Source organism: Hemicordylus capensis, chromosome 11 (assembly GCF_027244095.1).
Source record: "Hemicordylus capensis ecotype Gifberg chromosome 11, rHemCap1.1.pri, whole genome shotgun sequence".
Lineage (NCBI taxonomy): Eukaryota > Metazoa > Chordata > Lepidosauria > Squamata > Cordylidae > Hemicordylus > Hemicordylus capensis.
The window spans coordinates 19725130-19752691 of record NC_069667.1 but is presented as its reverse complement, the minus strand read 5'-3'; the positions used below and the strand labels follow the sequence as shown (position 1 = coordinate 19752691).

The following is a 27562-nucleotide window of genomic DNA, read 5'->3' as shown; positions in this document are numbered from 1 at the left end:
ACTGGCTGCTGCCTTAGGAATCCCAGTTGTGGAGGAGCAGTTTAGGGGAGGCCCTTCCGGCCCCCTTTGTCACAGGAGCATAGGAAGCTGCCATATACTGAGTCAGACCACTGGTCTATCTAGCTCAGTATTGTCTTCACAGACTGTCAGCGGCTTCTCCAAGGTTGCAGGCAGGACTCTCTCTCAGCCCTATCTTGGAGATGCTGCCAGGCAGGGAACTTGGAACCTTCTGCTCTTCCCAGAGTGGCTCCATCCCCTGAGGGGAATCTCTTATAGTGCTCTCATATCAAGTCTCCCATTCATATGCAACCTGGGTGGACCCTGCTTATCTAAGGGTACAAGTCATGCTTGCCACCACAAGACCAGCTCTCCTGGTCAGATATGCGAAGGTATCTGACTGGACACAGTGAAAACTGGTCTAGATGGACACCGTGCAACATAAAAACAACCCTCTGGTTCAGACTGATCTCCCAGGTTGATCTCTTCATATGCCAGTCGATAATCAGGCAAAGGAATTCACTGGTATTCCTGCCACTGGGCTGCTGTGCCCAAATCCAGACCCTGGAGAGCATGTTCTCCATCCTTGAGGTTGCCTAAAGTGCACCAAGCAGGATGCTTCCTGATGATCCAGGGGATGAGAAGTCTCCTGAGATTTATACCAGGCCTGGCCAATCCATAGACTGCCAACACACCCCTGTTCCTTCTGGGCCGGAAGAAGCTCTGAGACTTGAACCCTCACAAGGGAGTGTTATCCAAGGAACTAGCCCTGGACTCTGTTCTGATACCGGAAAGCAATTCCTGAGCTGAGTATGGTCCGAGAGGCACCTGTTCCTTGAAGCATTATTTAATTCAGGAGTTTCCAACCTCCTGATGTTGCTGAACTACAGCTCCCATCACACGCCTGCCACAAATTGTGGCAGGGGGTGATGGGAGTTGTAGTTCAGAAGCATTTGGAGTACCACTGTTTGGGAACCCCTGATTTAATTCATGCATCTGACTGACTGATTGACCTCAGAATTCTAGTTTTAAAAAAACAAAAAACCACACAAAGTAGATCTTGAAAATCTGAAATCTGTGCTTTCCTGATCCGGCCGACGGGAAGCTCCGTCTCACAGAAGCTTTTGTGAAGACTGCCTTTTGGGGTTGTATTGTTACTGTTGTGTTTTGTTTTCTCTTAGCTGCTTTAATACATTAACTTGCTGCCTAGCTTTATTGCGGCATAGATCGATGCATTTTCATGTGCTTCATGTACTGTTTTTGCCTCACCGTTTTGCAGAAAAAAGTGACCCACTATAGAATTGCATCAGAATCGATGCCGGCCAGACCTTCGGTCAGACCTCTCCTTTTAAGAACCTTCTCAGATGAATCTAATATATTGTAACAGGTATCCTGTTTGCGAGAATTAGGGGCTTGGAAGGCACGGATTAACCCCGCAATCCCTGAAATCAGTTGAAATCTGGGTTCTTGTAATCTCGGCTGTCGGTGGAGGCAGCTATGCTTGCTGAGTGCAACAGGTACAATGCCCGCCACCCTTTTCTTGAAACTGGGACTGCCTACTTAAAGCCAAGGGTCTAGAACGGGGTGTGTGTGTTCCCAGCACCGAAGCTTTTATCGAAATAAAAGCTTTGTAGCCATCTTGGCGGAGGGCTGTTCAAAAATGGCTGGGCATTTTCTACTGGAAGCTCAGAGGCGAGAGGAGCTTAACTCTGGCTTCTCAGCTCTGCATGGAACCAGTGTGATGTGTGATCTCTCCCGCCACCCTTTTTTCTAGCTTCTAGATCTTTACCTCCCATCCCCCAGGTTCTCTGGGCTTCTCTTTTCTCTGAGGGAGCGAGGGTCTTCCCATCCCCTCTTCCCAATGCTTGAAACAATCAAAATGAATCATGCCAAGGGAAAAAGCGTGCAAGTTGCTACCTTCTGGGGACCAAAAGGTACCTACAACAGGAGATCTCTCATATTTGGGGTTCCGTTTCCTTTGATCAACCACCTTTCCATCAGTGACTGAAGATGGCTCTCCTCCAGCCTGAGGAAGCGTCACCTCAGGGACCGTAGCTCAGTGGCAGAGTTCATAATTTCCGTGCAGATGGAACATAGGAAGCTGCCATATACTGAGTCAGACCATGGGTCCATCTGGCTCAGTTTTGTCTACACAGACTGGCAGTGGCTTCTCCAAGGTTGAAGGCAGGAGTCTCTCTCGGCCCAGCTTGGTGATGCCGGGAAGGGAACTTGGAACCCTCTGCATGCAAGTGTTCAGGGTCTCTTCCCAGAGCAGCTCCATCCCCTCAGTGATGGATAGTGCTCATGCCTGTCATCTCCCATCCAAATGCAAACCAGGGTGGACCCTGCTTAGCAAAGGGGACAATTCATGCTTGCTACCCCGAGACCAGCTCTCCTCCTTTGAAACTGGAGTGCCTACTTAAAAGCCAAGAATCCAGGATGGGGTGTTTGTTCCCCACCTGGATCAGATGGCACCAGGTTCAATACCTGGCATCTCCAGCTAAAAAGACCTCGGCCGGAGCCCTTGGAGAGCAACTTGCTCATCGCAAGGGATTCTCAAACTCCGGTCTCCAGATGATGTTGGACTACAGCTCCCGACATCCCCAGCCAAAGGCCTCTGTGCCCGAGGGTGATGGTATTGTAGTCCAGCAACATTTGTGGACTCTAGTTTGAGAATCCCTGCAATAAACAATACTAGGTTAGAAGAATCAAGGCTCGAAGGCAGCTCCATAGGTTCACAGAACGTCTTTATTTTGTGACGGGTTTCTCCATTCTTAAAGTGGTCGTCTTATTCCAGGACAGGGCTGCACAACTTTGGCACTCCAGCAGTTTTTGGACTACAATTCTCATCATCCCTAGCCACAGTGGCCAATCGTCAGGGAGAATGGGAGTTGTAGTCTAACACCTGCAAGTGGGGGGGGGGCTGAAATTGTGTAGCCCTGATCTAAGGCAGGGTTAGGGTTTTTTTGCTCTCCAGCTGTACTTGGACTACAACTCCCATCATCCTCAGCCACAGTGGTCAACACTTGGGGGTTGTGGGAGTTGTAGGCCGACATCTGCCGAAGGGCCAAAGTTGAGTCACCCTGTTCTATGATAAGGAATGTAGCTGAATACCTTGGACAGCAACCAGTTAGACAAGAGGGTCACGGTGAAGATTGCGAACCCGTTCCACAGCATCCTGCAGTGTGAATGGTCAGATTTCTGCCACCACAGCTGGCAACCCCCCCGTAAACCTCCAGCTTGTCCAGGCTTGGCAACTCCTTTCCCCGCAATTGCTTGTCCCACGATATTAGCTCGTGCCATTGGTTTCATTACTACCAGCAGGGAAGGTGCATCAACCACTACAAGGATATTGTTGGGCATGCAAATGAGGTGGAACCTGTTGCCGGAATCGGCGTTCCCTGTAATGGATTTTCAGATGAGCTTGGCTACTTCCATCACCCCCAACCAAAGCCTATTACAGCTGGGGAGGATGGAATTTGTAGTTGACCACATCTGGAAATCCCGGTTACAGCTAACACCGGCCAGAACCTCTGTATTCCCCTCTGGAGCAGTTAGACCTTTTCACAGACAGAGAGGTGAATTTGGCGATTGCACAGTTTCCCAGCCTGGCATAAATTAAGTGGAGTTTTACAAAAGGACATCTTCAGTGTGTTCAGATCTCCACAGACCATGGATATGCTCTTGTGCATTTTCCAGTCGCTTTGGTGCGATCTGAGAAGATTCCAGTGGATTGGGCCCGTTCTAAGGCCCAGTGCTTTTACTGATGACTCTAGAAGTGGATTTTTTTTTCCCCGGTATGAAATTTTGCTCCCAAGTATTCTGGCATTGCACCTGTGAAGCACTGATGATTTGATTGTATCTCTCCTTTTGATTGCATGGTTCTCTGTCCGAATTAATCATGCAAAATCTCATTTTGAACAGAATTGAAATGAAATGGCTTGATTGACCTGTCTGTATCCTATAACCCATGGTGCGTATGTGTGCGCACATGGGTTTAGGTCTGTTGTGCTTCCGTGTTGATGCACAACACCTTCCTTCCTGTTTGATCTCAAATGTATGTTAATTATGACATGTAACCGAGAGAAAAATGCCAAACCAATTGCATCTCGAGTTAAAATCTGAAGTTTGTAAACAAGTTCATTTCATGCCCGTGAGTTTCATCATGGGCTGCAGAGCTGATTTAGAACAGTTTGGGTTGGAAACACAATGTTTGGGGAGAATGAGCGTGACTTTGCATCTTTGCGGTGTCCGAAATTCAATGTTGCCTTCTCTCCCTACAGTCAGATATAGGCAAGGTCTACAGGGCTTTGTGGGCGCCAGGAGTCGAAATCGACTTGACGGCACACTTTACCTTTTACCTGCATTTTGCATTGACCAAGAAAGGAAATCCGAAGTGCAGGTCCCTCTGTGTTCAGTGAACTGGAGTTCCTGATCTTGTTTTGAATTTGCTGTTGCAGAATCTGATTTGAGTCCTAGATCATCTAGGCCAGAGGTTGTTGGACTACAACTCCCATCATGCCTAGCACTTTGGCCATTGTGGCTGGGGATGATGGGAGTTGTACTCCAAGAGCATTTGGAGACCCAAGGTTGGGGAATTCCCGATCTAGGCTATCTTAGGCTCTCCTCCTGGGGTTGGACTACAACTTGCATCATCCCCAACTGCAATACATTTCAGATGGGGATGATGGGAGTTGTAGTCCAGCAGCAGCTGGAGGGCCTCAGATGGTTAACCACCTAGGCTTTCAAAAAGTTACTGTAATCTCTTGGGTTAAGGCCTCCTCTGCAGTGGGCTTCAGTTTGTTTTTTTTAACATCTTGTCATTCCTGGAGCCCAGCTTTCATGGATGTTTTGCAGCCCTGTAGCGGCTGGCGGCCGGGCCCTTTTATTTCTTGAGCAGGGCACAAGTGAACCTCTAAGGTGTAGTTAAGGCAATTTAGAATATGCACGTTGGAATCTCATATTCTTTTTATGTATTCATTGGAAAACATACTTTTAAAACTCTCAGACTTCCCAGAAATTGTAGTCAGCATCTGGGAATCGCTGTTACTGGGAACACTGGTGCTTGTAAATCCGTCTGTGTGCACTTATGCACCCTAGATGAGAATAGGACAAAAAGACATGAACGTATCTCTCCGTTTAAGTGCACAAACGGTTTGGCATTTTTCTGCCTTCCTAAGATCATTTTGTTCCTTCCCTCCTAGCAATTCCTAATTCTTGATTTCTGACTTACCAGGACGGGGATTGTTGTTCCCTCTGTCTCTCCGCTTCTTACACTGGCAACAGAAACTTAACTGAAATTTCTCTCCCCCCCCCCCCCTTTAAATGTAGATGGAGCCGATGCTGGTATCCTACAAACGGGAGAATGGCTATACCTCTCAAGTGAAGGCAGGGGGTGCTGTGGCTCCTTTTGCCGCCGGATGCCAACTCAGGATTCTTCAAATGCAACGATTATATAACCCCAGCACACAGGTGTGAAGAAACTGCTACCTTTGAGGCCAAAATATTCAAAGAATATTGGAAGCAATCATGTCAACAGCAAAGGAAGCCAAGATCTTTGTTCTGGCCTTTTTGTTTTGTTGAGGACTCTCTTGCGTTCAGATCTTTTTTTTTTTTTAAGACGGCGACGTCTATATTTTTTTTCCGCCTTAATGCAAGTTTGAAGCAATAAACTTGCTGTTCTGGTGGGAAACATCACAGAAGATCTTCAGACTCTGAAAGGAAGACGTGTTGCCGGTTCTGCCATGATTCATATTCATCCAAGAAAGGTGAAGTGCTGCTAATGGGTTTATTATTATTTTTTAAAAAATTTTGCCGACCAAAGACATAGCACAATTTTTGTGTGTGCTGCGGCTGCGGCCCGCCCTCCTGTGGACAGTACTCGGAAGACTCTTATACCATTCCATGGCTTGGCCATACACTAGAGGCACGTCCCTTCTACTGCTGCATCTTTTCTGTGGTTCCCCCCCCCCCGCCCTTACTCAAACCAGAATTGTGTATTGCTGCTTCAAAGCATGATGTGGACTTTTTCCATTTTTTAAAAAAAGATGTTTTTCTCTTTAATCCCCCTCGCCATCGATTTATCAGGAGTGCTTGAAAACCATGGGGGTGTGTTCCCCTGTGGCACCCCTTAGGCTGACAGAGTAGACTCGTGGGACGCTCTTTTCGTTAAGCATGGGAGAGAAGGAGAAAATGCTGAACAGCAAACAAGTTGCCCCAAATCCTCGTGCTTTGCTGTGTTGTCCTTTTTTGGTGGGCTGCTTTTCTCTCTCTCTCTCTCTCTCCTGAAAAGCCTGTCGGGTGGCCCAAAGGAAAACCTCTCTTTAAAAAAAAAATAATAATAAAAATGTATGGCCAACCGTCTTCTGACTGGCCACGTCAAAATCAAAGTATTAACACAGCCTTGTCAGACCAGCCGGCCGGAACTTGAACCCCTGAATATCGCACCCTTGGCAGGGTGGGGTGCAGTTATCCGATGCCAGATCTGTCGGCTGAATCGTGCACGGGGGTGGTTGAGTCAACATCCCTAGTCAGCGAGTGAAGCCGGGTATGTGCTCCTTCGCTATGCTCGCCCTGCTGTCTCTCGCCTCCAAAATGCCTGCACAGTTCCCTTTTTTTAGTGTGTGGAAGAGAGAGGAAGAAGCACTGCCAAAGTGTGCATGATCTCGGCCCTCCAGCATGTGGTCCCTCCAAAAGCAGATCCACGCATATGTCTAAGGTGTCGCTGGGACATCTTTTACTCGGTCACCAGCGAATAGTATTTGCATGTGGAAGGAGTGCATGTTTTCAAGTGTCTATCTAGCTGGTGCGCACACCTTGCCATGCTTGGAGAAGCCTTAAGAACACACCCGCCGGCGTCGCTGACTTTCCTACACGTTGGGTAGCATGGAGGAAGCCTTGGATGAAGCACCTTTGGACCATTTGTATGCTCTCGCTGGAAGAGCGTAGTGACTCCCGGAAGGGTAGACCCAATCCCTAGTCATGGCACACAGCTTGGGTGCGTTGTGCATTGTTTTTTTCCCTTCCCTTCGGATTTGCCTGTTAAGGTCACTCGAGCCAAGCCAGGGGATATTCAGGGATGGGCCATGCCATGTGGGCATGCACAAAGAGTCAACAGGCATTTGTAGCTGTGAGGAGGTTCTGGGCCTGTTCTTATGCCCTGTGTCGTTGTAGTTAATGGGTTAATGACGCTTGACAGGCTGCCACGGAACATGATGTGAGAACCCGCGCAATCCCAGTTATCAAAGTCCTGCCTCCGTGTTTAACTTGAGATTAAACTACAATCGGCAGTGACGATCTGTTCATAGTTGAATCCTGGTTATGATCACTGGTATCTCACGGGTTCTGGCTCAGCGTCTGTAGTTAACCCATTTCACTCCGATCACATGGGCCATAAGAACAGGTGGGGGTTTAATGGATGGACCCATTTCGCTGGCTTTGGGCAGAAGCTGCTTCCTTCAGCCTGCCTACAAACAAGATGGCGCTGGTACATCACAACTGTATTTCCATTGTGCCTACTGCTGTACAAAGTTTGTCTCAGAGACTCAAGTTGGGACAGATGGCTACCATCCACCTGGGTCTCCAAGTAAAACCAGGTAAAAAGAGATGTGGGGTGTGACCTCGACGTATTCGGCTCGTCTCTATCCCAGGTTATCAGCTGCTGCTAATGTTCCCTCTAACGGGGATTCCCAGATGTTGTTGACTACAGCTCCCAGCATTCGCAGCTGCAATGGCCTTTGGCTGGGGATTCTGGGAGTTGTAGTCCACAACATCTGGGAATCGCCGTTAGAGGGGGCATTGGCTGCTGCTTGCAGTGGGAAGGGCCAGGCTGAATGGCATGGTGTCAGACTATGTAGTTTCTTCACCAGACCCAGGGGGTGTGATAACACCAAGGAAGCATCCCTGCAATGCTAGTTCGGTCCTGAAAGGTCCCCTGACTCCCAGCCTGTGTGCCAAATCATGAGCGTAGGATTAGTCATACACACAGTTCCATCTTGTGGGGGGTGGGGGTGGGGTTTTTTTTTGTACAAGATTTTCCCAACACAGGTGTTGAAATGTTCCGCTCTTGCTGTCCCCACACACAAACCCTCTGTCTGAAGCCATTTCCTACAAGTCCATTCTGCGTTTGCTGGTGCTTTAGTCGGGGATTGTGCTTTGTTTGTTTGATCGGGGGCGGGGGGTGGCCTTTTTTGGGTGGAGTTATTCCTCAGCCCTTCAAATGGAATTGGCAGCAGACTTGAGCTGTGGCTCCTAGACGAAATCTGCACAAATGTGACTTAAATCTTATGGTTGGCGAACCTTGTCAAAGGTTTGCAGGCTGGGGAGAAGCAATTTTGAGCCCAGGTAGGATGTTGGGCCCCGTGCTGTTTTGACCGGACTGTTTTGACTTTGCATCAGTCCAGGGGTTTTTGTTGTATCTCAGAGGTTCTCAAGCGGGTCCCTCCAGATGTTCTCTGACTACAACTCCCGTCATCCCCTGCCACAGTGGCATTTTGGCAGTGGATGTTGGGAATTGTAGTCAGACAACATCCGGGGCGATCTGTTGTTTCTGTAGACTGGACAATCCTTTCAACAAATGTTTCCTGCCTTTTGCCCTGTATCCTCGAATCATGAGTGTGCTTCTGCCCAACGCTATGCAGAAGGATTATATGGTCAGTTTCCTGGAAGAAATAGAATGTTAAGTTGAACTTTGCATATGTGCCACGCCAGTCCAAAGAGACGCTGCTCCTGTCAATATTGTAAACCCTGACTAATAGCAATGGCACTTTTGAAAAACGACATTTGTAAATAGGAAGCGGCAGAGGAGGGTGTACATTATATACAGATTTTAAGACACATTTTTCAGCTTCTTGCAAAAAAAACAAAAAACAAAAAATGAAACAAAAATGATGGGACTGCAATCTTAATTTTTATCACTTCAACTGCAATTTTATACATTTACGTTGCTTTATATAATGACAATGGAATGTGAATGTTAACTTTTATGAATGCAAATTGCCCTTTTTTCATTACAAAAAATAATTCTTTGTTTTCAAATATTCAATAAACTTTGGTATGTTCTGATTAAGTGTTTTGCCTTATTTGTCTTTGTGCCTTATACCCAGGGTTGCCAACCTTGGGTCCCCACATGTTGGACTACAACTGCCATTATCCACAGCCTCAAGGCCATGGTGGTTATGGATTATGGGAGCTGTATTCCAACATAGTCTGGGGACCCAAGTTGGCAACCCTTGTTCATTGTGGGGGGTGGGGGGGGGGCAGGGCCAGGGTCAATGCCTGCAGAACTGCTACGGCACCTTTGTATCACGTGGGAGCTAAATTTGTCCTGGCCCAGGAAACACTAGTCAGTAACTAGCCCAGGGGGTTTTGGCCATGGGTCCCCAGATGTTGGACTACAACACCCATCACCCACAGACACAACAGGATTTGGCCATGGTAGCTGTGGATGATGGGAGCTATCATCCAGCAGCATTTGGAGACCCAAATTTAAGAACCTCAGAATTACAGACGTGATGGAGAAGCCCAGCCACATGGAATCTGGTTTGGGCCCTGGAGACCTGAGGGACCGTCTGCTCCCAAGGGTTGTTTGCTGCCTGCTTGATGTAGTCATCTGAGGGGGCTCTGCTCCGGGTGCCAACAATGAAGGAGGCTCGGCTGTCGTGCACTCGGGACAGGGCCTTCTCTGTTGCTGCCCCCGGACTCTGGAATGCTCTCCTGGTGGCCATTCGCTCCTCGGACTCCATCACAGTTTTTAGAAAGCTTCTTAAATCTTGGCCTTTTATCCAGGCTTTTACTTGACTGTTTCTATTGCTGCTGTTATGTGTTTTTATCCATTTATAGTTTTTATGCATGTATTTTATAGTTTTTAAATTAGATTTGTTTTATATTTTTAGCTTAATGTTTTTCCTGTCGTTTTATTGTATGTTTTTAACTTTTGTAAACCGCCTTGGGGCTGTTTTTAATGAAAGGTGGTATATAAAAAAGAATCTGGTCTTTATCAGTATTGGTTCAAGACAGGAGAGCTGGCCTTGTGGAAGCAAGCGTGACTTGTCCCCTTAGCGAAGCAGGATCTGCCCTGGTTGCATTTGAATGGGAGACTCCATGTGTGAACACGAAGATATTCCCCATAGTGGATGGGGTCGCTTGGGGAATGCAAAAGCGCTCCGAGAACTTGGGCTGAAGAGCGGTACAGACATAGCAGTGGCGCTCGGAGAAGGCAAGAGCGGCTGGGGTGCCCCCCCCAAAAAAACCAACAACCCTGGCTTGCCAAAGACGGCTCCAGAGGGGGACATGGGTGGGCTACTGCCCCCAGGAAAGGGGCTCCCCCCACCCCATTTGTTTCAGAAATGTGGGACCCAGCTTGCCCCCCACCCACTCAGATTCTCCCCCCCCCCCATATTGCCACTGGGGCGGGGGGACCAGCCGCGGTTCCTCCAGCAGCCGCGGGAGCCGCCCGCGACTCCGCCCCTCCGGTGAGCCTCTCCGGAGCGAGGCGGCCCTTGCGCGCTCGCCCGCGGAGCCGGAGCAGCCGCCTGGAGCTGGACGAGGCGAGAGCGGCCCGGCGGAGCATGGAGCGAGCGGGCGCTGCTGCCGCCTCCGCCTCCCTCCTCTTCTCCAGCCTGCGGTAGCCGCCGCCGCCGCCGCCTCTGGCATGGCCCTGGCCGGCTCCCCGGCGCCGGAGCTGCGCCTGCCGCTGACCCGGATCTCGGAGGAGGAGATGGAGCTCTACTACCGCCTCCTGCGAGCCGCCGCCCGGGCCGAGGCTTCAGCCGCCGCCGCCGGTGAGTCTCGCTGCAGCGGGAGCGCGGGGGGAGGAGGAGGTGGGGACCCTGGGCCGGGGCTGGGCGGGGGGCGCGCCGGGCTCCCTCCGCGGGTCGGGGCGGCTCTTCTCCCGTCCCAGGCGGAGAAGGTGCCTTGGGGGCGAGATCTAGGGGGGCGGGGGAGAGGGAGGCCGTGGGCTTGCTTGCCTTCCCCCCCCCTCCCCACCCGGGCACCCCGAGAGTAAAGCGGCATCTGCAGCCTGAGAGACGGGCGCGCCCGCCTCTCCAGGACTGGCTCGCTCGGCGGCTTTGGGAAGCGGGACTCTGGGAAGTGATGCTGGCGGTTTTAGGCGCTTCGTTTTGGGGAGGGGAAGTGGGGGGAGAGAGAGAGAGATTTGGATTGCGGGGGGCGGGGGGAGACACTCTCCAGGAATGGAGCGAGTTGGCAATGCCGCTTGTAAATAATAATAATAGTAATAATACAAATATCAGTGGGGTTGTTGACATCCATCTCTCTCCCTTTTCTGCACTCTCTCCCTCTCTCTCTCTTCTTCTCCATCTCTCCTCTCTCCTCCTCTCCCATCATAGTTATAAACCAGATCCCCATATTTATAAACGGACTGCATCCCAAGGTGGTGTACAGCAATTTGAAACCATAGGATAAAACTCCCAATGACATTTTACCATAGATTTAATCAAAGGCCTGAGAAAACAGGTGTGTCTTAAGCCATGTTTTGAAGGTAGCCAGAGATGGAGGCGCTCTTATGTTGACAAGGAGTGTATTCCAAAGCCTTGGGGCAGCCACAGAAAAGGCCCAGTCCCAGGAAAGAGAGCCCCTTTGCTAAGCAGGATCTGCCCTGGTTTGCATATGAATGGGAGACTACATGTGTGAGCACTGTAAGATATTTCCCTCAGGGGATGGAGATGCTCTGGGAAGAGCAAAAGTTTCCAAGTTCCCTCCCTGGCAGCATCTCCAAGATAGGACTGAGAGAGATTCCTACCTGCAACCTTGGAGAAGCTGCTGCCAGTCTGTGAAGACAATACTGAGCCACATGGACCAATGGTCTGACTCTGTAGAAGGTGGCTTCCTATGTCACCAAACAAGCCAGTGGCAGCTGTAACTGAACCTCTGCACATGAACTCAGTAAGCTGCAGGAATACCCCTAAATATTCTCTCTTTTTCTTCCCTCTCTGCCTCTGTATCTATTTATCTACATTTATATTCTGCTCTTCCTCCAGGGAGTACATAGTTATGCTTATCCTCAGAACAACCCTGTCTGATAGGTTATGCTGAAAGATAAGTGGTTGGCCCAGAGTTACCCTGTGAGTTGCATGTCTGAATAGGAATTTGAACTCGAGTCTCCCTGGTAGTTAGTCCAGCACTAGCTATTACACCACACTATCTCTCTTAGCAGTTGCTGTTCGATTCAGAAAGCAAATAACCAGCCTGTCTGGAATTGTTCTTGCACCTTAAACACAAGCTTCATTGGTAAAACATCATCAGGAAGTTTTCAAGATTACAAGCTTTGCACCAGTAGAAGTGTTGCAAGGTGCAACAGAATGGTGCGATGGTTTCAAACCACGAGTAAAAGGTTGTTTGTTCAATGCTTCGTGGTAGGCTGGTGGCCGTTCATATTGCCGTCCACTGCAGCGTGGTTTCCAGGCAAGGGTGTCCATATTCTCCTTGAACCGTGTTATTTGCTCCCTCCTCCTGTGTCACACCCTTGCGCAAGCAATCCAGCAAAAATTAAAAAAATAGAAATCTAGCTAGAAATCTATCTGCACACCTTAAGTCCTCCAACTATTGTTGGACTACAACTCCCATCATCCAGAGCCACAACCGCCATTGATGGGAGTTGTAGTCCAGCATCTGCTGCTGATCTAGAGAGAGAGGACATACAAATGCCACTAGCTTATCACATATGTCCTCCTTCTTCATTTGATATGGACAGTTGATCATGGGAAAGCAGACTGATACATGACAGGAATCACTTTTTGGATCCTCCCCTGAAGGGTTTGAAGTTTGAACTTGCTTCCATACCTTCTGATCTTTCTGCCTCCCACACCTTTCTCAGTGTCATCGGCTCATCTGCCCCAGTGGACCGAGTGGGCCTGGGCAGGCAGAGGCATCCTGGTTCTTCTGGCTGCTATTGGCTGAACTGCTCTGATGTCACAGAGAGCAGCTTGGGACCAGAGGCAAAGGAACTAGGAAACCTGGGAAAGCCTCGAATCAGTGTGCCCTTTTTGTTAACTTATGTGGTCCTTGCATGTTTACCGTGTGACACGTTTTTGATGTGGTTTGGGGGTCTTTGGAAACGGTGAGACAATATGAACTATTTGTTAAAACACGGGTAACTCTAGGCAGGGCCGCCAACCTCTGAGTAGGAAATTTTAATAAGCCCCTTTCCTAATCATTAGGTCTGCACCCACAGTTCTGGCCAGTAACTGGACCTCAGAACCCCAAACTTCCAAGTCTCTCCCCACTTGATTGCCGGTTGCCCAGAGCATAAAAGATTGACTAGGAATCAAGTGAAATTGGTAGCGTTGATTGCATCATGTGCGGCTTATAGCAGAAACAGGATGGATTGCCCCATCGAACCGTAATGACACACGGGCAGCAGCGTGCTTCAAGGCACAGGTCAGCCAAGACGTTGGACCCCAAAGAGCATGCTAAAGCAGCATGGGTCAGCTAAGATGGCAGACCCGGGGATCAGCCCAGAAGATAGACCCCGGTTCTTCATCAAGGTACGCTTGTATAACCAAGCCCACCCCACAGGAATCAAAGACCATATTCATAAAGGTGTTTTATTCCCCATTATGACTGGTTTATCCTGACCAGGTAGATCTTTCTTGTATACACACACACACACACACACACATTGCATCACATCACATCCTGAAATGGTCCACCACATCCTTCCTCAAGCCCCTCGCTCTGTTTTTCCGTGGAACTTGGTGTCCTCCTGTGGTTTTCTGCCAGCGTCGAGCTTACCACAAGTACCTCTTTTTCGTAGTTGCACCTTGCCTTACGGTCTGTGTTGTCAGACTTGTTTACTGGACAGGACGGGGCACATCTGGGCCAAGACTCTATGATATGTCTTTATATCAAACATGGCTCTGGTCATGCTAGGTCCCCCCCAAACATGTCATCGTGAGCCACACCAGTTATGTCGAAATGTTCATCACCGGGGCATTGTATGTTCAGCATTAATGTTGCTTTGATCCAGACCGGGGCGTTGCTAGGTACATAAAGATCCAGGGCCCTTGTCCACAGCCTCCCTTTTGATAATTAAGCTCCCCCCACAAGAATAATTGTGTATGTTTTTTAAAAGTCTCTTATATTATAATCTAGCACCCATGAAGGTGGAAACCGCAGAGACTCGATGAGGCTAGGATCTCCCCACCTCCCATGCTGTGTGCACTGCTGCCTTCTTTTCTGGAAGATGTCATGGAGGAGGGAGGGGGCTGATGAGATTCGAGGCTCTGAGCAATTTACTGTGAGCCTGTGCCACATGGGCTGCCCCCTAATGATGCCCCCGGTCCACATACTAGCTGCTTCTATGCTATATTCTGTGATCACCAGAGTCAGGGCCTCCCTGGTGGTGGCACCTTGACTGTCCCTCCCTGGAGGCATGTTACTGGGCACCTACTTGGTTAGTTCTCCGGCACTTGCTCAAGACCATTTTACTTTCCTGGACCTTTAATGGATAATATCTGAACGCTGCTCCTATTGTTTTATGACTGTACAGCGTTTTCACAACTGTCGATTCGATTTTTAATTGCTGCGTTCGGCACTCTGTTATCTCTTACTTTCTCTCTGAATGGCTGCGAGCAGCTTTGGAAGTCTGTTTTTGCATTGAGAAATCGGAGAGCAATGTTTTGAATGAATAAATATGTACATGAAAACTCCGCCTGCTGTGGGATCCAAATTTAGAGTGCCCCGTATAGAAATATTACTCTTGGTCAACATGATTCCTTGTGCCACAGCATAGGAAGCTGCCATATACTGAGTCAGACCATGGGTCCATCTAGCTCAGTATTGTCTACCCAGACTGGCAGCAGCTTCTCCAAGGTTGCAGTCAGAAATCTCTCTCAGCCCTGTCTTGGAGATGCTGCCAGGGAAGGAACTTGGTACCTTCTGCTCTTCCCAGAGCGGCTCCATCCCCTGAGGGGAATATCCTGCAGTGCTCACATGTGGTATCCCATTCAAATGCAAACCAGGGCAGACCCTGCTTAGCTAAGGGGACAAATCATGCTTGCTCCCACAAGACCAGCTCTCCTCTCTTTTGAGAGGAGAGAACAACCTTTGATGTGTGCTTCTGTTCTCTGCTTGGTCTCTAGTTATTTCCCCCGAACCCCATAGCTGTGCTTTCCATTAAAGATAGATATATCAGATGCTGTCTTGGAGCTTCTTAGAATATAAGACAGCTACATCCCAGTGCTTGAATCTTTTCCTGCCTGCCTGCCTGCTTCCCGACCTTCAGCATTTGAAGGAGAAAGGGGCGGACAGAAATGGCTGCAGCCATACAGGGCTTCAAATCCTGCTCATCTCTTGTTGTCAGATGAACCTATAATTCCCCGCCCCTGTTGCCATAACTGTTTACCATAAGAAAGCATGAAGTAACAGCAGGCCTGAGTGGGCGGAAGGCAATTTCGAGTGGAGATCGGGGTTGGGGCAGGACGCAGCTGAATTTCATGGTTGCTGCACATCTTTTGTGGCTGAGCTGCATTTCGTCATAGGAACATGGGAAGCTGCGTTAGACAGAGTCAGACTCTTGGTCCATCTTGCTCAGTGACTGGCAGCAGCTCTCCAAGGTCTCAGGCAGGAGTCTTTCTCTACTTGGGCCTTATTCACACTGGGTTTTTTAAGCTTGCCTCTCCTGCAAAATGGAGGGTGTGTGTTCACATGTTGGCCAGATTTACCTGGATATCGGGGAGCACTGCACACACGATTCAGGGTTACGCTGTGTGTTAGGGTGTAGCCCGAATTATAAAGTTGTGCCCTCAAGTTGGTGTCGACTCCTAGCGACCACGGAGCCCTGTGGTTGTCTTAGGTAGAATACAGGAAGGGTCTACCATTACCATCTCCCGCTCAGTATGAGATGATGCCTTTCAACACCTTCTTATATCGCTGTTTCCCATATCCTGGGAAACAGTGGCGCAGTGGGGAAATGCTTGACTAACAAGCAGAAGGTTGCTGGTTCGAATCCCTGCTAATACTGTATCGGGCAGCAGCGATATAGGAAGGTGCTGAAAGGCATGATCTCATCCTGCACGGGGGAGGCAATGGTAAACCCCTCCTGTATTCTACCAAAAGAAAACCAGAGGGCTCTGTGCGCCCCAGGAGTCAAAATCAATTTGATGGCACATTTTGCTTTACTAATAGGGATTCCCAGATGTTGACTACAACTCCCATAATTCCTAGCCAAAGGCCATTGCAGCTGAGGATGCTGGGAGTTGTAGTGAACAACATCTGGAAATCCCTGTTAGAAGGAACAGTGCTGGGAAACATACCCGCGGGGATTCAAACCAGCAAGCTCTTGCTCACTAGGCAAGTCATTTCCCCGCTGCACCATTAGGTGGCTTAGCCCGAGTTATAACTGGGGTAAAAAAAAAATCCTCTGTTTGTGTCAGTTTTGGGGGACAACGTTGAGTTTGCAGTAAAACCTCCCAGTAAACCCTCTGCAAAGCCTGCTATGTGTAAACGTCTCAGGGTACAACAATCCATTTTTGGTGGTGTTTTTGGGGGGCAACTTCAGATTTGTGGTAAACTTGCTATGTGGAAAACACCCTGGAGATGCTTGATGGCAGGAACTGAACCCGGGACCTTCTGCATGCACAGATGCAGAAGCTTCCACAAGAGGCGTATCTAGGGAAAATAGCGCCTAGGGCAAGCACTGAAATTGTGCCCCCTGTCCAAACATCTGACACCCATCTTTCAGATAACTTTACCATAATATCAGCTCAAAAATACAAGTCAAGCTCATTAATCTTTTAATATTTCAAAAACTATTTAGCAGTGGACATAACCAGACCAAAAAATGCTCGAAAACTACAAATTTCAGTATGCTGGGGCTCATGAAATACCCAAATACTATGTGGAGGTGTACTTGGAAAACTAAACAGAAGTGCCTGTCTAATTCTCTACTATGCATTGCAGCATTACTATTACATAAGTTTTAAAAATAAATGGAGAATTTGACTTTTTCCAGATACCACGGCCTTGCAGAGGCCATTTGAGCTTGCGTGGTGGCCATTTTGTTTTCGGTAGCCATTAAAAAATTTTTTTTTCATTTTAAAAAATGGTGCCTCCCTTCAAGTGGCGCCCAGGGCATGTGCCCTGCATGCCCTACCTTAGATACGCCCCTGCTTTCCACTGAGCGGTGGACCCATCCCCTAAGGGGATTATCTTACAGTGCTCACCTGTAGTCTGCCATCCAAATGCAAACTGAAGCAGACTCTGCTTAAGCTCAGAGTTGGTGTGTCCCACTGGAGGTAGTGTTGAGAGGCTTCCACAAGGCACCCAAATGGGTTTCTGTGCCCACGGTGACTGTGTGCTGATGTTGCAGTGACCTACTTTCCCCATGTCTTCAAATGTTAATGACACTCTGCCCTTTGGATTGGAGACTTCAATCCCTTCCCTTGCTTTCTGTATCCCAAACCAGGAATCAGGATTTCTATTTTTTCCAAAATGTTTGGCCTGTGAAGAAATTCTGCAAGTATACCTAATGGCACAGTGGGGGAATGACTTGACTAGCAAGCCAGAGGTTGCTGGTTCGAATCCCCACTGGAACCTCTATCAGGCAGCAGTGATACCTGCTAACTGATAAAAGAGGCATCTTTAAAAAGTGGTGATTCTCTTTATTGAGCCAGGGAGAGAGCAACTGGCCCTATGCATCCCCAGCACAGCACCCCTCCAGTGGCTGTTGCTGGTGAGCCCTTTGGGGACAGGGAGACATTATATTTATTCATTTATATCGGTGTAAACCACTTTGCAATTTTAGTTGAAAAGCGGTATATAAATATTTGTTGTATATTCATTGTATAGGAAGATGCAGAAAGGCATCGTCTCATACTGTGCGGGATGAGGCAATGGTAAAACCCTCCTGTATTCTTCCAAAGAAAACCATGGGGCTCTGTGAGCGCCGGGAGTCGGAATAGACTTCATGGCGCACTTTACCTTTTACTCCCAGTAATCCTTACAACTTCCGAAATGATTTCCCCCAGTCTGCCGATGAGAGAATAGTAGCAGCTGTCGCCCAGTGTTAAGAGCACCTGATCCGTTCCCTGCTGTGTCCAGATGGTGATGTGAAATGCCCATCTGAAATCCCGAAGAGCTGCTGCCCGTCAGTGTGGGCAGTCCTGAACTAGATGGACCAAGGGTCTGACTCAGCAAAAGAGCAGCTTCCTACGTTCACCAGGAGCATCCACAGCTCAGTGGTAGAATACATGCTCTGCATGCAGACTGTCCCAGGTAGCACTTTCAGGTCGGTCCGGGTCCGGGTTTCTCCCTCGAAAACACTGAAAAGCAGCTGCCAGTCAGTGTTGGCAATTCTGTGCTAGACAGACAAAGGGATTGACTCAGTAGGAGGCAGCTTCGTGTATTCATTCGGCGAGACCTCTCGGCTGCAGTCAGATCTCAGCCGAGGACTCTCCAGCTCACAGCTTACTTAGCTGCTAAGCCACGCCAGCTCTCTGCTGCGGCCATAAAGTGCCTTTGATAGGTGCTGTGCCTGGATACGGATCAACTCTCCTCAATTGAATCCTTGTATCGCTTTACTCCCCAGCGGTTATCCCCGCCATCTCTTTATGCTTTTTCCATCCTATCGGTCGGCTGTATTGTTAGGCGTGGACTCAAATTTCCCCTTCATCTCATGCTGGCGTGACGGAATGGAAAGATACCCGTGGCAAAGAAGAACTGGCCCCTGGCTAGTCCAGGTAGCTTAGCACCGGTTAGCTTTTCCATAAGTGAGCCAGGACAAACCAGGTGTGTGGTGAAAGGATGGATCCCCCCCCACCCTTCACTGCTAGTATGAAGTGGGCATTCTCGTTCACTTTATTTGAACTGAGGAATTCTACTGAGCAAAATCAGCATCTTTTTAAAGTGGTGATTTTCTTTATTGAGCAGGGGGAGAGCAACTGGCCTTATCCATCCCCGACACAGTGTTCCTCCAGTGGCTGTTGCTGGTGTCTGCCTCATGTTTCTTTTTAGAGTGTGAGCCCTTTGGGGACAGGAAGCCATCTTTATTTTATATTTATATTTATTTTATTTTTATTTTATTTTATTTTATTTTTATTCTCTATGTAAAACACTTGGATAAGCCACCTAATGGTGCAGCGGAGAAATGACTTGCCTAGTAAGCATGAGGTTGCCAGTTCAAATCCCCGCTGGTGTGTTCCCCAGACTATGGGAAACACCTATACGGGGCAGCAGCGATATAGGAAGATGCTGAAAGGCATCATCTTACACTGTGCGGGAGGAGGCAATGGTCAACCCCTCCTGTATTCTACCAAAGATAACCACAGGGTTCTGTGGGCGCCAGGAGTCGACACCGACTCAACGGCACACTTTTACTTTAAACCGCTTGGGGAACTATTGTTGAAAAGTGGTATAGAAATATTCGTAGGAGTAGACCTTTTGGTCATGGAAGAAAACCTGGTCTTGTGGCAGGAAGCATGAATTGTCCCCTTTGCTAAGTAGGGTCTGCTCTGGTTTGCATTTGAATGGGAGACTACATGTGTGAGCACTGTAAGATATTCCCCTTTGGGGATGGGGCCGCTCTGGGAAGAGCAGAAGGTTCCAAGTCCCCTCCCTGGCAGCATCTCTAAGACAGGGCTGAGAGAGAGACTCCTGCCTGCAATCATGGAGAAGCCACTGCCAGTCCGTGTAGACAATACTGAGCCAGATGGACCCATGGTCTGACTCAGTATATGGCAGCTTCTTATGTTCCTATGGGAACCCAAGGTTGATTTATCCTGAAATAAATCCAGCTGAAAACTCAAGAGTGGTTCTTCCCTGGCCAAACAAAAACCAAAACAAGGTGCAGATATGAATGAATGGATAACCAAGCTCGAAGTGGCATCCGTTTATTCTTTTCAAGCAGATGCGTAGCTAATCTTACCCACTAATGAAAATCCAGTTTTACTTGCTGTAATTAAGAATCTGCCCTCTTTTAAGCTGGGAAACCATGAGAGGATTAGTGGAAGGGGAAAAATAATTGCAGATCTTATTTTGCAGCCTTAAGCCACAAATGCAAGAGAGCTTTCGTGGTGGATAATATGCCGAGCTGTTCTGGAGCGGGTGGGTTGTTCCCCAACGGAAGGCACCTGAAGGCACAACAATTATGTCTCTTATTCAGGGCTGTGATGTGTGTTTTGCACCTGCGGCTTTAGCTGGCTGATCATGGAAACATTTTGCTAAGAGACAGAGGCTGGCACTTGCTCTTGTGTGAAGTTTCTGGCATTTGCAGGCTGACCAGCATCCTAATCCCCTGAATATTTATTTGGAAGTCAGGACCAGAATTAATTAATTGATTGATTAATTAATTAAGGGCCAGAATGAACCACCTTGGGATTGTTTTAATGAAAGGCGGTATATACATTGAACAATAAATAAATTTTAAAATAAATAATGCAGTTTCCTCTTCTCTGTTTTATCTGGACAGCAGCCTTGTGAGGTAGGCTAGGGACATAGGAAGCTGCTACATACTGAGTCCGGCCATTGGTCCATCTAGCTCAGTACTGTCTGCACTGACTGGCAGCGGCTTTTCAAGGTTTCAGACAGGAGTCCTTTCCAGCCCTAGTGTGCACGGAACTGGCACCTGCCGGTTAGAAGGTGGGGGGCGGGACATCTTTAAGGATGGGGGAGGGTGCTCTTAGCCCTCCTGCCGTGTTTCCCCTGTTGGCACTGTCTTTTGAAACAGTTCTCCTTGCTTCCTCGGTGCCTCCTCGCACCGGGCACTTCCGGTTCGAGGAGGCACCAGTGCGGCAAGGACGTAATCTGCCACCCTGCCCAGCCATTTTAAAAGACAGTGCGAGCAGGGGAAACATGATGTGAGGGGTAAGAGCACCCTCCCCCATCCTTAAAGATATCCCCCCACCTTTAGACCGTCCGAACCGCCAGACATTCGAACCGGTTCGTGCACATCCCTAATCCTAGCTGGAGATGCCAGGACTGAAGTCCTATATAAGATCAGGAGTAGCTATAATGTAGTTGTTCATATGTATATACAGAAGACCAAAATATAAATAGGTATTTTAATAATAAAAGCTGGTGGTGCTTAATAGAAATACTTAAAAGTTTAGAAGCCATAGAGTATATTTGCCAGTTAGTTCCTTAATTCTTGCATCATAAAAAGTTATCAGGCTTATGCTGACCGAATCCTGTACTCCTGTGGTTCCTGGTGCGTTCATGTCTTGGTAATTCCTTATGCAGTCAGACGCGTTTTGGCTTCCTCAGTGACTGTTTTTGTGCAGCATTCTCCCGAGGACAAAGCAACTCAAGCCTCTTTCTAGTCCAAAGAAGATTTCACAGTTTCCCCAAGATTCCCCTCTTATTAACAATCCTGCAGATCTTTCTTCTATATTGTAAAAGTTAGGAGGTTATATAGAGCCAGTGGTCCATATGTAGTAAACTGATCCATCAAAAGTTTAAAGTACAAGCTTCTTGCAAAAGGCGTGTAAGACCAGGAGGGGAACGTGCAGAACCTCTTCCACTGAATTACGACCCCATCCCGTAAGAGGCGTATCTTACAGCAGACTGTGCTCACCTGTGGCCACCCATCCACAATGCAAACCAGGGCAGAGCCTGCTTAGCAAAGGGGGCAATTCGTGCTCCCCACTGCATGCCCAGCTCTTCTCCCCAGAACTGGGTGAGGCTGCTGCCTCTAAGGTTGTTCGCTGAACCTCATGGTCGAGCAGGCATTTCAGGGAGAGAGCTGGCCTTGTGGTAGCAAGCACGGGTGGTCCCTCTTGCTAAGCAGGGTCAGCCCTGGTTTGCATTTGAATGGTAGACTAGAAGTGTGAGCACTGTAAGATATATCCCTTAGGGGTTGGGGCTAGAGCTCAGCGGTAGAGCATCTACTTAATGTGTAGAACGTTCCAGGTTCCACTCGCTGGCATCTCCAGGTAGGGAGAGACTCCTTCCTGCAACCTTGGAGAAGCTGCTGCCAGTCTGTGTAGACAATACTGGGCTAGATGGACCAATGGTCTGACTCGGTATATGGCAGCTTCCTATGTTCCTATATGTATATAACCTAGGCCAGAGATTCTCAGCCATGGGTCCCCAGATGTTGGACTACAGTCCCCATCATCCCTCACCGCAATGGCCAGCAGATGATGGGAGTTGTAGTCCAGCATCATCTGGGGATTCACGGCTCCCAGACGCTGTCAGACTACTTTCCTCCCCTCTTCCTGTTATAAATTGAATATAAGCAGGATTGTCCTCGACAAAGAACAGCTGATGGTTATCAAGGGGAAAGAATGAGCTTCTCCATCGGCTCAACAGGTGTGTTCTGCACCTCTTGTTTACTAATGGCGTGGGCTGTTCCCGCTGGAAAAAGAAACATCAGCTGGTGTTGACCAAGCCCTCCCTTCTTAAAAAGACATTAATAAAGGCTCATGCTGTGAAAACCCAGATTAGGCGCATGCTCTAACCTCTGGCTCGCCCATTTCGATCAGGAGGCTCCTTCTGGGTATTTTTCCTCCTATCTCATTCCGCAGCTAGGTGGGATGCAGCCCCCCTACCCAGCGGGAAGCTAGCTGACAGTCACTGCCAGAGCCTCGTACCTTGTGTCCTCCCCCCCCCTCCGCACATGAGCAGAAAACAAGAGCATGCACAGGTCCTCGAAATGCATAGGGCACTGCTCCACTCCGGCCATATCTAGATGGCACGTTTTGTCCCAGGAGCCTTTTGTCCTATGGCATCACGTTTACCCTTATGTTTCCTTCTCGTTTTCCTGCATGGTTCTTAGCTCTTTTCATTTTATTGTTTTGATGTATCTTTGTGTGCTGCTGCTGTGTTTTGTTTCCTAAAAGCGAGGTAGAAATGATTGACATAAAGGAATTGTGTTTTTGGCACTGAAGCCTCTGACACTGATTGGCTGAGCTGGTGTGATGACACAGAATGTTCAGGTGCTCAGGGAACACGGTAGTTTGTAGTCCAGCTTCTCTGAGGGCAGGGAAAGCTGTCATTGGGCGGGGATTTAAACCACATCCCAGGTCACTAAGGGAGAGGGATCCCAGAGGAAGGAGGATAAAGAGTAGGCAATGAAAAAGACACTTGAAACAGATGGAAAATGAAGCTTCAGGGAAAGGGTAGAGAAGACAGAAAATTGAGGCACAAAGTGGCTCATCGAAGAGCAAGCTCTGAAGAAACCACATAGTATTTATGATGAAGAGAGACTGTAATGCCCAGGAGGGACATGATGAGTCCTAAGGAGGCTCGTTGAGTCAAGATGGCTAAAGGGGGGGGGGTTTAGGGGAGAAAGCAGGCACTTGAGGGAACTATGGATAGTGGAGACATCGAGGCAAAGAAAGGAAAAGCTAAGGAGAATGCAGACGGGACATGGAATCAAGTTGTAGAGTGATTAACTCTGGCTTTCTCTTTGCTTCTTTTGCTAGAATCTGCACTCCCAATCCGTGCGAAGGGTATTATCGAAGATCTGATGAAAGGGTTTGCATTTCTTTCTGGTGGGTACAATAAACTTTTTCACCTCCTTGCTGCAAAGCTTCAGCTTTCTCTCTTTCTCTCTCTTTCTCTCTTTTAATTTTTTTCTTCTATGTGTTCAACATGTTTTTTTTTTCTGGGTGGCAGTATCAAGGCAGTGTGTGCACATGTACATTCAGAATAGGGCCTTCCTGATTCAACCTGAGCAGGACCTAAAATTAACTGAGTAGACATTAAAAGAACTTCTGTGTATGTGCACATGTGCACGCCTTAGAGGGAATACTGTTTGTGCAGTATGGGACCCCAGCAAAATTGCAAACCCACCGTGGCCAGCAGTATATCTGGGTCCCTCGCTTGGGTTACTGTTGGAAGCACATGGATGGAATGGATTGACTATTAACTTGCCGCTGCTCTGTGTCTTTTCTTTTTGCCCCACCTAGGTGGCCGAGGGAAGGAAAATGGCTGGATCATAACGTTCCCTGAAAATTCCCAGTTCAATAATGTGCCCGAGGAGGTTGTGACAAAAGTTTTAACCTACTTAACTTGGCTCCCAAGGTACTGATTTTCCGTTAGGCATAGTGGGTGGGTAGCAGGCTGTTATATAATCTTAGCATCCTGCATCAGGGCTGACTTCAAAGCTGATCGTAAGAAAAGGGAAAGTTACGAAGATGACCAGAGTAACCCATCTTCATAGTTAGATATGAGTCTGTGCTTCTGGAATCTCTCCCTGGTCCAAATCCTAGCTCCATCACAAAGTTTACTGGGCATCCTTGGCTCAGTTACTGCCTCTTGACCTAGAGATGACAGAGACAGTATTTCACAGAGTTGATGAGAGGATTAAAAAGGGGAGGAGCATATGCGCTGCTATGTGCTCTTTGGTAGGATAAAAATCTGATAGATCAATCATCAAAGTAAGCACCAGCTATAATAATATATTTGTTGGCCGACCCATAACAAATTGTTTTCTGGGCATGAGTAAAATCTACAATTAAAACACATAAAAACAAACGCTTACAATCAAATACAACCTTTTTGAAAGACCTGGGTGAACAGAATGGTCTTCACCTGGTATCTAAAAGAACAAAGTGAGAGTGCCAAGTGAACCTGACTAGGAAGGCTGTTCTATAAACGGGATGCCACCACTGAGAAGGCCCTCTTCCTAGTAGCTGCCTGCCTCACCTGGTTTGGCTGGGGTATTTGGAGCAGGAACATATGGGGCAAGGCGCTCTCTCGGGTAACCTGGTCCCAAACTATTTAGGGCTTTAAAGGTTAAAGACAGCACTTTGAATTGGGCCCAGAAACAGACTGGGAGCAAGTGAATGGGGCCCAGAAATAGACTACGAGCCAGCTATATTTTAAAGGTCTAGGTCCAGAGACAGCTTTCCTTCTGCATAGATAATATACAAGAGGAGTGGTAATTTTGGGGGAGGTCATCATTGAATGGTACGGTCCATGTTTTGCATGCAGAAGATCTCAGGTTCAATCCCCGGCATCTCCAGTTAAGAAGGCCTCAAGCAGGAGGTCTGGGAAAGATCTCTGCCAGATAAGCTGCTGCCAGTCAGAACAAACAGTGTTGGCTAGAAGAACTGACTCAGTATATGGCAGCTTCACTTGTGCATAGGCTAATCTTCCGCAGCTAGACTATTTTGGCAGTAGCTTCGTAGCCCGATTTATATCTAGGGTGAAACAAAATCCGCTTTTTGCATCTGATGTTTTGAGCAGCCGAACGCACAGTAAAGCCTGCTGTCTGAAAATGCTCCTGGTGGGCCTCTCTGTGGAGCGCATCCTGGATATATGGGTACCACAATCAAAAATAGCTTCTCTGCAGTCACCTGTCTGTCTACTCCTAAGGCCCGATGAGCCTCGGAGAAGGCCTCCTGCTGACAGTTGTGAGTTCTTGGCACGCCCCTGTTGGAAAAGATTATCCTGAAGCCACTCCGGACATACAAACAACTTTACAGATATATACACTTTTTTTCAAACTCATTCAAATGGGTCACTGCTTCATTTGAATTTATTGCATCGCATTGTGCTTCTGGGAAGTAAGACCAGGCGAAGTAACTCTTGCTAAGACCAGGGTACGTAACTCCTGCTAACTGAGCAAAGAGGCATCTTTTACAGGGGTGGTTATCTTATATGTCACAGGAGGAGAGCAACTGGCCCTGCCCAACCCCAGCACAGCATCCCTCCAGTGGCTGTTGCTGATAGCCAGTGTGGCGGTGTGGTTAGAGTGTTGGACTAGGACCCGGGAAATCCAAGGACCTGGTTCAAATCCTCACTCAGCCATGAAACTCACTGGGTGACTTTGGGCCAGTCACTTATTTCTTAGCCTAACCGATCTCACAGGGTTTTTCTGAGGGTAAGCATAATAATGTACACTGCTTTGGGCTCCTTGGAGGAAGAGTGGGGTATAAATGTAAAAACTAAAAAGAGAAAGATTATATTTTGAAGAATTTTTTTTGTTTGTGCAGAATAAAGTGATGACCTGCAGATGCCAATCTTTGCATGGACAATCCTGCCACTTAAATTAGCTAAATGCACTATTTTTTTAATACTGGAATACGTGTCATACATTTAATTTTTTAAAAAAGAAGAAATTCTGGATTTAATTAATTATATTTCAGCTGCTGCTGTTCTCAATATATTTCTCAATAATTAGATCAGTAATTCCAAAATGACATCAGGCCCATGAAAAGCAGAATATCAAATTTACTATGATTCAAATATTTAATTTCTTGAACTTGCCTAGAAGTAGAATCTATTCATAATGACTTTGCCCGGTCAATGTCAGGCCTCACCTTCTAGGAGTGTGTGTGTGTGTGTGTGTGTGTGTGTGTGTGTGTGTGTGTGTGTGTGTGTGTGTGTGTGAGAGAGAGAGAGAGAGAGAGAGAGAGAGAGAGAACTGTATTGAGAACTTTTGTTGAAAAGCAGTGTATACATATTTGCAGCCAGGAAAACAAACAAATGGATCATAGAACAAGTCAATCCAGAATTCTCACTGGAGGCACAAATGACCAGGCTCAAACTATCAGACTTTTCGGACACATTATGTGAAGATCCAGCTCCCTTGAGAAGTCCATAATGCTGGGAAATGTTGAAGGAAAGAGACGAAAAGGCTGACCAGCAGCAAGGTGGATGGACTTGATTACGGCAGCCATGAATGCACCACTGAGAGACCTGAAAGGCCAAGTTGAAGACAGATCATCCTGGGGAGAATCTATCTAGGTGGTCGCTAAGAGTTGAAACCAGCTTGATGGCACATAATCAATCAATCAAAGTAAGAAAGAAGAACCCAAGTTATCTCAAGGAAAGAAAAAGACAATAGAGCTAGCAAAGTAACAGGGCCCACATTACTGATGGAACAGACCCATCCGACTTCATACCTGCCTAGCAGGCTCTGCTGTAATTGTACGTAGTCATAAGGTGCTCTGAACAGCGTTTGGTGGGAGGTTTAACAGCCGCTTGTCTCTTCTTCCCACATAAGCAACGCGTTGAGCAATTTACTGCTCGGAGTCTGACAGCTTCCAAAAGCGCCAGGTCTCCAAGTTGGATGCTTGACGCTAAATGTTCACATACACAGAGTGATTTATGGGTTTTGGGGGTGTGTGTATGTGTATGTTTTAAAGGGTGTAAAAATTCACTGCCACAAGATGTGAAGATGGTCATAAGATTAGATAGATTCAATACTTATTTATGCCATTCGGTGGCGCTCTGACCCCTGGACTTTGGGGCTGAAGTCCAGGGCCTCCACACACACACTGGGGGGGGGGGGGCAATCCTCTTTAGTCTGTCCTGGGTGGTGTGGTTGCCCTCTGGCCGTACTGCGCTGGGCGGCTGGGTGTGATTATGACCTGTGCCAGGTGCTTTAGAGACCCCAGGAGGAGTGGGGAAAGAAATATGTGGGATGGGAATATGATAAGTTGCGTGTTGGAATGTTTCTGCCAGTGCAAATCTGCATAAATATCCCTGTTTATTTATTATTTATTATCTGTTTGTTGGTTTATCTCATTACGTTTCTAGACCACCCCATCCCAAGGCTCTGGGTTAGGGTTAAGGCACAAGAAGTTTGAAAACCATAAAAACAAACACTGTTTAAAATAAACTGCTTGAAACAAGATAAAAGGGCTAACTCTTTGAG

The 27562-nt window shown here is 47.8% G+C and overlaps 2 protein-coding genes across 20 annotated transcripts in view; both read left to right on the top strand.

The window, feature by feature from the left end:
* ATP11C (ATPase phospholipid transporting 11C) overlaps positions 1 to 9064 on the top strand; it is a 93242-nt gene extending 84178 nt beyond the window's left edge. For 6 of the 12 annotated variants that reach the window (XM_053273410.1, XM_053273413.1, XM_053273411.1 and 3 more), the window contains one exon: positions 5329 to 9064. In XM_053273410.1, coding sequence (XP_053129385.1) covers positions 5329 to 5475 — 147 coding nt within the window. In that variant the 3' untranslated portion in view covers positions 5476 to 9064. Of the gene's footprint in view, positions 1 to 1276; positions 1515 to 5328 lie in introns of those variants that run through there. The other 6 variants (XM_053273414.1, XM_053273420.1, XR_008311576.1 and 3 more) reach the window with 5 other exon arrangements.
* A 1416-nt stretch (positions 9065 to 10480) lies between these two features.
* Positions 10481 to 27562, top strand: part of MCF2 (MCF.2 cell line derived transforming sequence) — a 67398-nt gene continuing 50316 nt past the window's right edge. For 7 of the 8 annotated variants that reach the window (XM_053274434.1, XM_053274433.1, XM_053274435.1 and 4 more), the window contains exons 1-3: positions 10481 to 10778; positions 23379 to 23447; positions 23865 to 23979. In XM_053274434.1, coding sequence (XP_053130409.1) covers positions 10649 to 10778; positions 23379 to 23447; positions 23865 to 23979 — 314 coding nt within the window. In that variant the 5' untranslated portion in view covers positions 10481 to 10648. Of the gene's footprint in view, positions 10779 to 23378; positions 23448 to 23864; positions 23980 to 27562 lie in introns of those variants that run through there. The other variant, XM_053274437.1, reaches the window with a different exon arrangement.